At 56.2% G+C, this 11,533-nt stretch overlaps 1 protein-coding gene across 8 annotated transcripts in view; it reads right to left on the bottom strand.

Annotated features, from left to right (window-relative positions):
- EBF3 (EBF transcription factor 3) overlaps positions 1-2,997 on the bottom strand; it is a 121,397-nt gene extending 118,400 nt beyond the window's left edge. For 2 of the 8 annotated variants that reach the window (XM_027884602.1, XM_027884606.1), the window contains exons 1-4: positions 2,552-2,996; positions 2,032-2,188; positions 1,552-1,615; positions 760-815 (exon numbers count right to left, since the gene is read on the bottom strand). In XM_027884602.1, the coding sequence (XP_027740403.1) occupies positions 760-815; positions 1,552-1,615; positions 2,032-2,188; positions 2,552-2,685 (411 nt within the window). In that variant the 5' untranslated portion in view covers positions 2,686-2,996. Of the gene's footprint in view, positions 1-759; positions 816-1,551; positions 1,616-2,031; positions 2,189-2,551 lie in introns of all 8 variants that reach the window. The other 6 variants (XM_027884600.1, XM_027884604.1, XM_027884601.1 and 3 more) reach the window with 5 other exon arrangements.
- Between the last annotated feature and the right edge of the window lie 8,536 nt (positions 2,998-11,533).

The following is an 11,533-nucleotide window of genomic DNA, read 5'->3' as shown; positions in this document are numbered from 1 at the left end:
GATAACACATAGTTATCATCGGAAAAGTTGACCAAGACAGGTTAAATAATTTAATAAGGAACTGCTTGTAATTATGTTATTTACAAGGTATGACAGAGGTTTGAGGAAGAAACAGAAGCTGATCTCAGGGAAATGGACGGGTTTGGGTGACCCCTGGAGCATGGAGTTTGAATTATGGAGATGGGGGGCTGAGAGGTGAATATGGACTAGAGGAGAACAAGATGACTTTTCACCTCAGCACATTTAACTTTTAAATCCAAATAAACGTCTCGCGTTACTGGATCGTTGCATTATAAAAGAAAAAGGACTAATCCCGGTCAGTTTCGGAGTGTTGGCAAGAGGGCTGCCCTCTCCTCACCGAGGAAAAAATATTGCCAGAAAAATAAGTTACAAATGGGAAAAAGTGTATTGAAAAATAAAGCTGTGCAACTCGATGGGATTTTTTCCCCCTTTCCCTTCTCTCTCGCTAAATTAATTATATCAAACATCTGTTCCCATGACGTTGTACTCAATGCCACACACACTACTGAATGATGCCAACCCTGCCTCGAAGAGCAACAACACACCTTTTTCTCTTTCACAAATATCCTCCGGTAATAGGGATCTCAATTAGCAGGTAGCTGATTTACTCGCTCAGGTAAATCAGAAGTAGGTGCGCTCTACTGGTTTACTCTCCCCCAACTCCCCCACCCCCCCCCACGCAAGGGCAAAATACAAACTTCGTAACTCGCGTGGTAAGAAAAGCGTAAACTTTCTCACCTGTTTGGTCATTGAGTCTATTAGACGAACATACAGGTCCTGCTCTGTCCTAACTCCTGGGGAGGGAAAGCAGAGACAAATTCCGGTCAGGATTTCGGTAGCGAACCACCCCAATTCCACAAGGAAAGGATGAGGTCAGGCAATTAACCGCGGCGGGCAGGGATCGGCCCCGCGCCGGCTCAGAAAGAAAATTAAAAAAATTTAAAAAATAATAACAATAATAATAATTTTAAAAATCCAGATATCAGCTGGTGGCGGAGTTATGCTCCCCTCCTGTTCCCGGTGGTTGGGGTGCCGTGCCCGGGCCAGCCCCCCCCCCCGCCCCCGGCCGGGTTGTGCCGGCCCCACGGCCCCGGGGAACACGCGGGACCCCCGCGCTGGGGCTTCCCGGCCCCCCGCGGGTTTTCCGCGCCCGAGGAAGCGGCTCCGCCGGGCCGGGGTTCTGCTCTGCCCGCTCACCCCGTCCCAGTGATTACCATTAATTCCCCCCAAAAAAAAAAAAGTGCCTTAAAAGTGCCGCTGTGCCCGAGCAGCCATCGATCCCCTTTTTTACTTTCCACTTCAAGCCCAACCGGTTAATCATGTGAAGTACCATTGACTTATCGATCCTTTACGTTTTGTTTTCCTTATATGCCAAGGAAAGAGCCGTGTTTACACGCGTGTAATTTTAATCTCGAAATCTTTATATCCTTCATCCTCCTCCCTCCCCCCCCCAAAAAAAAGGCCTCGAAAAGGAACATCAGACTTTTCTGCGGCACACGGAAGCTCAAAAATGAGAGAACGACAACTTACCATTGCTATACAATAACTGAAGTTTATAATGAATCCCATTGTTAGTTTTTTCATTGTTTGGCTCCTGCAAGTAACGATAAATAATTACATTTAGCATGAAAAATATCGCCCTCCTCCTGACGCACATTTCTCTCGTCCCTGAAGCGGCTCGGAATTAACAGTTTGAAGAAATTCAGCCCACGGTCACTTTTTTTTTTTTGTGGAGCGCTGATGATGTCATTAGCTCGGTGCAAATATGTCATGTTTTGCCGTTTTCCCGGTGTTTAATATATAAGTCGGGGACGCGGCGATAAGTTTCTAACCCCGGGGTCTATTCGGAGCGGCCGTGAGACCGGGGGGACCCGCACGTGGCGTGGGCGCCGCTGGAGTGCCGGGGAGGGCTTCGAGGCTGGGAATGAGCTTGGGTCAATGAAATCACGCTTAAAAAATTTAAAAAAAAAAAAAAAGAAAAAAAAGAAAAAATATAACAGGCAGACTTACTTTCTCTTTCTCCACAAAGTCCACAAAAGCTGTTCTCTCAATCTCCACCGGCTGTCCCTGCCTGTCGTACAGAGCTAAGACGAAGTGGAAAAAATTGGATTTTCTGAGATTGGAAGGCGGCTGTTTCTCGAAATGTGCCCGAGCCAGCCCCACGCCGCTGCGGGAGAAAACAAGACAAGGCGTGGGTGAGAGCGGCGGGAAGGGGCGCGCAGGCTCCGCGGCCGCGGGGAGATGCGGGGGGATGCGGGGAGCGCGGAGCGGGGAGGCTGTAACTGATACGGGGCGGGCGGGGGGGGGGGGGGGGGGGGGGGGGGGGGGGGGGGGGGGGGGGGGGGGGGGGGGGGGGGGGGGGGGGGGGGGGGGGGGGGGGGGGGGGGGGGGGGGGGGGGGGGGGGGGGGGGGGGGGGGGGGGGGGGGGGGGGGGGGGGGGGGGGGGGGGGGGGGGGGGGGGGGGGGATTTACGGCCGGGATGAGAAATACAGGAGGAGAAAACCGCCGGGAGAAGATTTGGCAGACGTACCTTTGGGCGGCCGTGTTAGCATCCACTACCCCAGCAGTATGCATCCATGAGCGGACCGGGTTCATCCCACTGCCCAGCGGTTCTTCTTTCATGGTCGTCCCACCTCTTGGTATATTTTCCTGAATCCCAAACATTAAAACAAATTTGGGCAAAACCAGCTCCTAACCAAAAGGGGTTAAAATTGAGGGAAATGTCAGATACGGGGTGGGTTGGTTGTTGCTTGATTTTCGCTCTCTCTCTCTCCTTGGCGACTGGAATATAAGAGATGACTTTACTCCCTGTGATCAGTAGGAGAAAAGCTCAGTTCAAGTCTTGCTTCTTTCTTCAATCTGTCCTGTATTGGCACGACATAAACAATTTACTGAGTACTTCTGTGCGGCGAGTTGGATGGCGTTCCAGTTTGGTGGTTTAAAAAAAAAAAAAAAAAAAGAAAAGAAAAAAAAAAAAAAAGAAGGAAGAAGTATAACTGCAGCCGGCGACACTGCGAGGTGGCTTTTTTTTTGGGCGGGGGAGGGGGGGAAAAAAGAATAAATATTTTTGTTGTTGTTGTTTGCAGACGCGCTCAACGTGGTGTCATCCTAGTAAAAACCGTCTCGGAAAAAAAAAAAAAGCTTCAGGACACTGCTGAATCGACCACTTTCTGGCAAGGCTCTCCTGCTCCAAAAGACAAATAAACGGGGAAAAAAAAAAAAAAATCCTGATTACCGCGGAGGTGTTCCCGGGCACACGGGAGAACGGGGCGCGGGCCCGTGGCGTCTCGCGGAATGGACGGAGGCGCGCAGAGCCCGGCCCTCCCTCCCCGAGGAGCGCGCCCCTTCCCCGGGAGTCGGGCCCCCGCCACCGCGGGAGAGGTGGCGTCACTGATGACGTCGTTAAGGGGCGGGCACACCGCCTTATATGGAGCGTGGGGTTCGGTCGCTCGCTGTCGCGATCCTGCTTTGCCCCGACCACCCCCCCCACACACACTCCTCCCCGACGGGGGGGGCAGGACCGCGGCGCAGAGGGGTCCCGAGATCTTCTTGCGAGTGGCTTCGAGGAAGCGGGAAGGGGGTGAAACCCTCCTGGCGGGGATGTGACCCGCGTGGAGGGTCGTGGGGAGGTCTGGGGATGGACAAAGGGTGGGATGCTGGATGCGCCCCTCCACGATCGCTTCTCTATAAATGCACGGGCGGACATGCCCAGAAATACCGATATTTGAAGACTTCATGTGCACACACAAATATTTCCACAGCTATAGGTCCGCCTTGTCCATCTATATATGTATATATACTTCTCCATATAAATATATACTTATATATATTTATATACATTTATATTTTTATATATCTCCTTCTCAAGTGATGAGCCTTTTCCGCTCAGTGTGGGCTAGGACTTCCTTTCCCTTTTTTTTTTTTTTTTTTTTAATTTTTTTTTTTTTTTTTTTTTTTTTTTTTTTTTTTTTTTTTTTTTTTTTTTTTTTTTTTTTTTTTTTTTTTTTTTTTTTTTTTTAAATTTTTTTAATTTAATTTTTTTTGTATTTATTTTTGTGAATTGCCCAAGTCCCTGTGTTAATATTTCACCGACTCGGTGAAAATCAGCATTAATATCTGAATGAATCGGTGAAAATCGAAAGTCCGATTTGTGTTATCAGGATCCCCTTTCTCCAAGGGGTGAGGGAAAAGGGAAAAAAAAAAAAAAAAAGATGTGTTAGAAAGCAATCTATTTTGCTGGTGTTGGGGGTTAATGACTATTGCCAAAGATAAGTGAATTATCAAAGCTGTTGCTCTACCCGATCTCAAAATCCATTACATTGCTGGCCGTCTAATTAAATACGTAAGTATAATAAAATCATATTTTATGACTATTTGAGGGTAATGAGATTAGTCTTTAGAAGCGATCGCCACATATTAAAGATGCCACTGTCTATAGAATGTTAATAACCTTAAATCAAAGTGTATGGAAACTATTCATGAGAAATTAAAAGAAAATTCCTGTATTCATAATCAGCCCGGAGCTTTTGAGGTACAGTAGAGCAGATTACAAACCCAAACACTTTTATCGCGCAGCGATACCAAAGTTCCCAAACAATGCGATGCTCGCGGTGGCATTTGGTGGCACGAACACATTTGGGGATCTCGAGCGGGCGCCGGGGGCCGCCGATCTCCCCAGCCCGTAAAATCCTCCCTCCTAAAAATAAGGTAAAAAATGCCCAACACCGCTATAATTGTAAGATATTTCCTCAAATGAACAACGCCGAAGTTGGTGCTTCCCCTCCGCTAACGAAAGCTTAAAATCATTTACAGTATCTTTAATTCAGATTACACGCGCCAAGGCGATTTAAATCTGATTACCAAATTAGAAGGTTTTAAAACAAATCCTTTTAAATCTGATACTGTTGACTAAGGAGGGGAGAAAAAAAAAAGTTCCATAAGCCCATCACATAAGGTAACGATCCTGCCCCAGAAAGAAAGGGAGTTTTAAACCTTTTTGACAACAAATGCAGCTGCCCCACTATTTTGGACGATATTAAGCGAAAATGAATGCAAATCTGTGTTCAGAAGCCATCTGGCCAGGAATGGGGGAATCAGCTGCTCCTCACAACAGGCTCTGAGCCTGAATCTATTTCAGCTCATTTTCTAGATCATCTGGTCCTGCACCCAAAGCGTGGAAAATACGGTCTTTATCATTCACCAACTTTATCTTTTTGTGTGTGTGTGTGTGTCACTGTGGCTGGAGCTGCCGGCGGCAGGAAGCCCGCCCGGGATGCTCCTGCCCGCACCGCACCGCCCCGCGCCGCCCCGCACCGCTGCCAGGCCGGCATCCCGCTCTCGACAGGTCCTCCCGGTTCTCCCGGCCGGGGAGGGAGGGGAGCAGAGCCTGGGCATCCCCCCCAGGCCCGGGCCCGCTCCCGGGATGCGGGATCGCGGCCCCGCCGCCGCCGCACCTTGCGCGGGGCAGGCGCGGGGAGCGGGGCCTCGGCCGGCGCCGGGCGGGCAGGGGGTGTGCGCGGCTGCGGGGGGCGGCCCGAGCCCTCCCGGCTCCGTGGCCCTCCTCCTCCTTTTCCACCTCCTCCTCCTCCTCCTCCGGCGCCAAGTCTCCCTTTTGTGTGAATTTACGGGGTGAGGCTTCAGTGATCCCCCCGCAAATTTGCATTTAAATAGCGACATCAAGCGATGCGCGTGCCACACACCAGCGGGCTCCCAGATGTCACGGCGGAGCCGCTCAGATGGCCGCAGCCCAGCTGTCCCCCGGCCCGGCCTCACTCCGCACCCCCCGCGCCCCGCACCGCCCGTGCGGGCAGACCCCCGTCGCCGCCTCCGAGCGCGTCCTGCTGCCCCGCACCGCGGCCGGACACCGCATTCCGCGCTGCGCGTGGGTTAAAATTGATACCCTTATCCTGCCGCCTTCGTAGTAATGCCTTAAACTTTATTATTTTATTTTTTCCTCCCTCGGGACAATCCCCTAGGGACTATTATCTTAATCATTTCACTTTTTTTTTCCTTTCCTTTTTGTTGTTATTATTTTTTTATTTGTTTCTCATTTCACGGTTTGATCACAGAAGTTTGAGCGCGTGATTTTGGTAGTTTCTGTGTTTCCTCGGCCGTGGGCCGGCCCCGAGCTGCCCAGCTCTGCGCTTCCCACCGCACAAACTTTCCCAGCGGGAAGTTGCGGTGGGAGTGGGGAGTGGCAGCTCCGGCCCTGCCCTCGGGGGGCTCGACCGAGACCCCGCAGCTCGCCAAGGTCCATACTTCAATTTTATTGTTGGAAGGCGCCTTCCTTGCTAACGCGCCGGGTTACACCGGGTGTAATTTATGCCCGGTGTAACCAAAACAAATCTCTGCCAACCCCCGCGCTGCAGGAGGGAGAAATGGCTATTTTCGGGTAAATCTGTGGTTTCGGGTGTTTTCAGGCACGGCGGCCCCACGGCCGGTGCTCCAGGGCGTTAATTCCCGGGGAGGCGTTGATGGGAGCGGGGGCGCAGCGCCGTGGGGCCCGGCCCGGCCCTTGCGCAGGGGGTCGCGCATCCTGCGCCCAGGGCAGAGGCCAAGCCGGGCCCAGGAGCGGAGCAGAGCCCAGGACCGAGCGCTGCCGCCAGTCTTTTGGGGCACATCGACCTCCACCGCCGCCAGCCGAGCCCCTCAGCGCCCCGCAAAGGGCACAGGTTGCGAGAAGGCCGCCCGCGCAGAGGTGCAGTACCCCCGCGCTGCCCGGCTCCGCTCGCCGCCCGCCTTTCGGCATGGATTCACCCGCTTTGGGCCGGTTTCAGTGCTTGGATTCACATTCCTGACCATCCCGAGCCCGCTGGAGAGCGGACGTTGCCAGCGGTGCGGTACCGCCGCCCGCATCTGCCGCCCGCCCCGCCGGGATGGGGAGGGGGCTGCCCCGCTCCGCGCCCCGCGCAGGCACCACAGGGCGGGCACCGGCTGCGTGGGGATGCTGCGGGACTCAGGGGGGCTCAGAGGGTCTGTCCCTGCTCTTGCCCGGGTCGGGCCTCCCTGGGCCTCCTGGACCGCCCGCGCACCTCCCGCGGCCCTGCGCGGCCCGCTGCCAGGCTGCTCGGCGGCGCGGTGGGTCCTGCTCGGGGTCACGGAACTCCCTGTGGGTGCAGGGCTGTTTTACCCAAAATGGTGCTCGGCCCCGCGCTCCTCCCGGCGCGCTCCCGTGGCCCCTCGCCCCGATATTGTTACACCAAAATTAGTTCTTAAGGTTAAAAAAAAAAAAAAAAAAGGAAGGGAAAAGTAGAAGAAAAAGAAAAAAAAGGCTTAAACTTCCGCCGTGCTCGGACGGGAAAACTCCCCGCGGGCGCTGCCCGGCTCCCGAAGGCGCGGCCGCGGCGGGCGCGCTGCCCTCCCGGTGCCCGCGGGATGCGGGGCCGCGGCCCGGGGGTGCTGAGGGGCCGCCCCGTCTCTGCCCCCCCGGGGCCGCGGGGAGGGGGTTTGAGGGGGCTCGGAGCCGCTCGGGCGGAGGGGCGGCCGCCCCCGCGGAGCAGCGCGGATGCGCAGCCGGGGGCCGCAGGGAGCTGGCGGCCGGACAGGTCCCGTCGTGCGGCGAGAACAATATAAACTGACTCCAACTGAACAAACAAGGATCGATCAGATAATTTCAGATATTATAATTGGCTTTAATTAAACACACTTCGTTCTAATTAACTCTGAAATTTTAGCATGCTTTGGGACGTTGGTGTCTGATTTGATATTGTCAGTCCAGATGTCCTAATAAAATTCAATCCTCCACTCAAGACTTCAATATTCACTAAGAACAAAATGCAAATTAAATGTAAAACCTAAAGTATCGCCAAAGGTATAATCAAGAAAGGTGTCTCAAAACTTCTCACTTTTTATTACGCAGTAGTTAGAAAATGCAGATTACATCCTAACAAGACCTCGACTGAATAATAGAAACCTTAACTCTTTCGTGGTCAGGGCTCGCTCTGCCCTGCAGGGATCCGGGAACATCCTCCGCCAGCGCACGGGAAATGCCCACGGTGCGGGGCTCCCGCACGGAGCGGGCGCGGGGAGGCGGCGGGGCCCCGCGGAACGGGCTGCTCGCCCCACCACACTCTCGGAGCAAAACTTCCCGCTGTCACAGGCACTTCTGTCCCCGGGCGACCAGCAGTGCAGCCCCGGCTCGGCCGGGTGACCACATCCCGCTCCCGCACGGTAGAGGTGCGGGAGAGCCCCGGGAGCGGGGCCGGGACGAGGTTGGGGCAGCGCAGCGCTCGCCCATCCGGCGGGACAGGAATGCCCCGAGAGGGGACACACCGGGCCGAGGCCCCCGTCCCCTCGCCCCAGAGCTGCCTCGCAATTTCCCCGCAAGCCACGGCGCTCCTGTAAATAATTAAAGCCTCCCGAGCGGGTCGGCGGCGCGGGATGCTGCCGGGAGCCCGCGCGGTGCCTCCCCGGCCGGCGGCTCCCGCGGGGGTCCCGGGATGCTGCACCGGGGGACCCCCGAGCTGGGCTCGGCGCCAGCCCACCGCCTCGCTGCGCTCGCCGAGCTCCAAAAGCCAGGCTATTCCCACATTAAACATTTGTATGTTTTCCATGCTAATGGAGTCACTTAAAGCTGTTGCTAATTTAACTTTTTAAAAAGGCCACAGCGTGGTGATTTGCATTTTCTTTAGGATATTGAAATGAAGGGAAAACTGCTGGGCGGTGAGGCTGCCCCGAGCGTAGCTGGGGGCCATGCCGGAATGAAAACCGGGAAAGAAAAGAAGAAAGAAGGAAACCGCCGCCTCTTCCCGACTGTTAATAAGCAATTTGTCCCGCCGCGATTTACATTGCAAAGACAAACGTGTCGGGGCGCCCGGCCCGGCCCGGGGCCCCCCGGGCCGCTCCCCGGCTCCCGCTTCCCCGACAGCATCCCCGCAAACCGCGCTCCCGCTCCCGCCCGGCGCTCAAGTCCCGCGGCCGCGGGCGGCCAGCGGGTGGCCCGGGAGCTCCCCGTGCCCTTCGGGCTTGAATTTCCAATGAATTTCCGAGCGCCCCGGTTTGGGTAAACAACAAGTGCTGGGATGGCCGTTTCCCTCGGCAGATCCCCTCTCGCCGCCGCCGAGGCTCTCTAGCGTGGGGACCGTGTGCCATCTACAGGACACTGCGCGGGCGGCCGCGCTGCGCGCCCCCGGCCCCGCCGCTCCCGCTCCCCCCGCCGCCTCCACGATCGACCATTGATTATTTGTTATTTCAACTTTTTCCTTTTTTTTTTTTTTTTTTTTTTTAACCTCATATTAAAACTTTGCGGAGATAAAAGCTGCGGCGCTGCATGCAGTATTTTAATGTTGTTTTTTTTTTGGTTTTTTTTGTTTTTTTTTAAAGAGGTGAAATGTAAAGATAATGCGATTTGATTTGTTAGTCTAACTCCGCGATTTGAGAGTTGATGTCCCCAAAGACCGGGCGAGCTTTTTCCCTTTATTTATTTTTATTAAAACATCAATCTACTCTGGAGCTGGGTGAACTCAGTTTCACCTAGAGAACATAAAATTCTCCATACCAAGGAAATAAGCACCTTTCATAAATCAACAGTATTCCTGACAGATCGATCAATTTTTGGTTGTTAATCCGAAAGGAGGAGTTTTAATTGCTTTCTGCCTTTTAGCCCGGCCACCCCGGCGCGGCGGTTCTGGCAGTGCCCGGCTCTGCCCTCCAGTGCTCGGGAGGGGGGAAAAAAAGCCTGGAGACCCTTCCGCGCCGCCGAGACCCCGCGCAGGGCCGCGCAGAGCCGCGCAGGGCCGGGCACACTCCTGCCGGTAGCGCAGCATCCCCGCCGCGCTGCCTGCGCGCAAGCGGCCGGGACGCGCAAACCCGCGGGCGCAGCCGAGTCCCCTCGCTGCGGGACAGATGCGGGCGCGGAGGGACGCGCAGGGTGTGCGCAGAGGTGGCCGCCCCCGCGCACGGCCCGGCCTGGCCCGGCCCAGGTAAGCGGGCGCTCCGCCACCCGCGCCCCCCGCCCGCTCCCCGTCCCGCACCCCCAGACCCGCGCACGGGCGGCCGCGGGCGCTTACCTTGCGCGGGTGTGCGGGGGGCGCGCGGAGGACAGCGCTCACGGAGGAGGGGGACGCGCGGAGTGTGCGGGAGCTCCCCGCGCTTTAATACACTTCTGGCCCAGCGCAGCGCGGCCGCGGCGCGGGGGGGCCCGGCGGTGCGCGGGGCGCAGCAGTGCGCAAGCGCCCCCCGCGCTCCGCGCTGCGCGGGCGGGGGCAGGCGGGGGGCACGGGGCGCCCGTGGGGGCGGAATCGGCGGCCTCGGCCCCCGGGGGAGCGCGGGGGGCGAGCCCGCACCTCGGCCCGGGCCGGGCCGGGCCGTCCCGCACCGCGTCCCCCTCTCCGCATTCCCCGGGACTGCCCCGCGTCCCGTTCTGTGACTCCGGGGTCCGCATTTCCCCTCTCCCCGCATCCCCCGGGGCTGCCCCGCGCCCCGTCCCGTCCGTTCCGGGACGCCTCGGTACCGCATCCCCCCTCTCCCCGCATCCCCCCGGCCCCGTGTCCACACAGCAAAACGCTCCAGAAACGCAACAGTTTGTCCCGCGGGAGCTGCGACCCCTGGGAATGTCCCGCGTGGGAACTCACCGCTCCTGGCTCCGCGTCCCACGCGGGAGAGGAACTGCCGGCGAGACGCTGGTCACATCTTTACCAACTCTTTTTAATTCCCCCTCTCCAACCGGAGCCGGTGAGCGCCGCCCGCCTCCTCAGCCATACTGGTGCGATACTGGTGCGATACTGGCGGCACTGGGCTCGCAGAACTTCTCAGCTGTGTTGCACTTCGATTTGAGGCGCCGCGGATGCGGCGCGCAAGGAACGCGACTGGCTGGGAGAGAGTTTATTTTGTTTATTCCAGCTCTTCCTTCCCCTCCCTCTCCCAGTTTAGCCCAGGAACTCCTGCAGCATTGGTTAATCCTCGAGGAGGGAGAACTGCTGAGATCTTTAGCGAGCTCTCCCCTACCACGGATACTTCCTAGAGCTCCGGCGTCTCTGTGAGGGATGTACAGCCACGAGATGTGAAGGTATTTAGAAAAAAAAAAAAAAAAAAAAAAAAAGTAGCAGTTTCGAAGTCAGGCAGATTCCTGCTGGGAAGTGAAGCTGGGGTTTAGGAATGGAGCTACATTTATAAAAAATAAACCTATTGGTGTTTGCCTTGGTTATAAATTCAGGGAACATTCACCTCCAGGTTTGTTCTGACAGCAGCTACTCGCCGGTTTGGTTTAATTTGTACAGCGTGAAGGTTTTTAGCAGTTGGGAGAGGAGGGAGGCTGCAGGTGGTGAGGCAGGAGCTTGGACGGGGTGGTTTGGAGGACATCAGAGCCGTGTCTGGGGTGGGTACAGGGACGGTGACCACGGCCAGCCAACACTACCCGTCACCCTGGTGACCATCACAGAGCTTTCAGTTTTTTCTGAGCAGGGGAACCTCGTGGGGTTGTTTCTGCTGTGTTCACCCACGGACAAGCTCAGCTGCTGCTTCAGCACTGGGGAACAGCTCTCTGGATGTACTGGAGGTGTTGAAAGTTGGGAAC

This window comes from Empidonax traillii, unplaced genomic scaffold (genome assembly GCF_003031625.1).
Source record: "Empidonax traillii isolate 1590-97213 ecotype Southwest subspecies unplaced genomic scaffold, ASM303162v1 scaffold150:size1405651, whole genome shotgun sequence".
NCBI lineage: Eukaryota > Metazoa > Chordata > Aves > Passeriformes > Tyrannidae > Empidonax > Empidonax traillii.
Note: the sequence above shows the minus strand (reverse complement) of the source record. Positions and strands in the feature narration are given on the sequence as shown.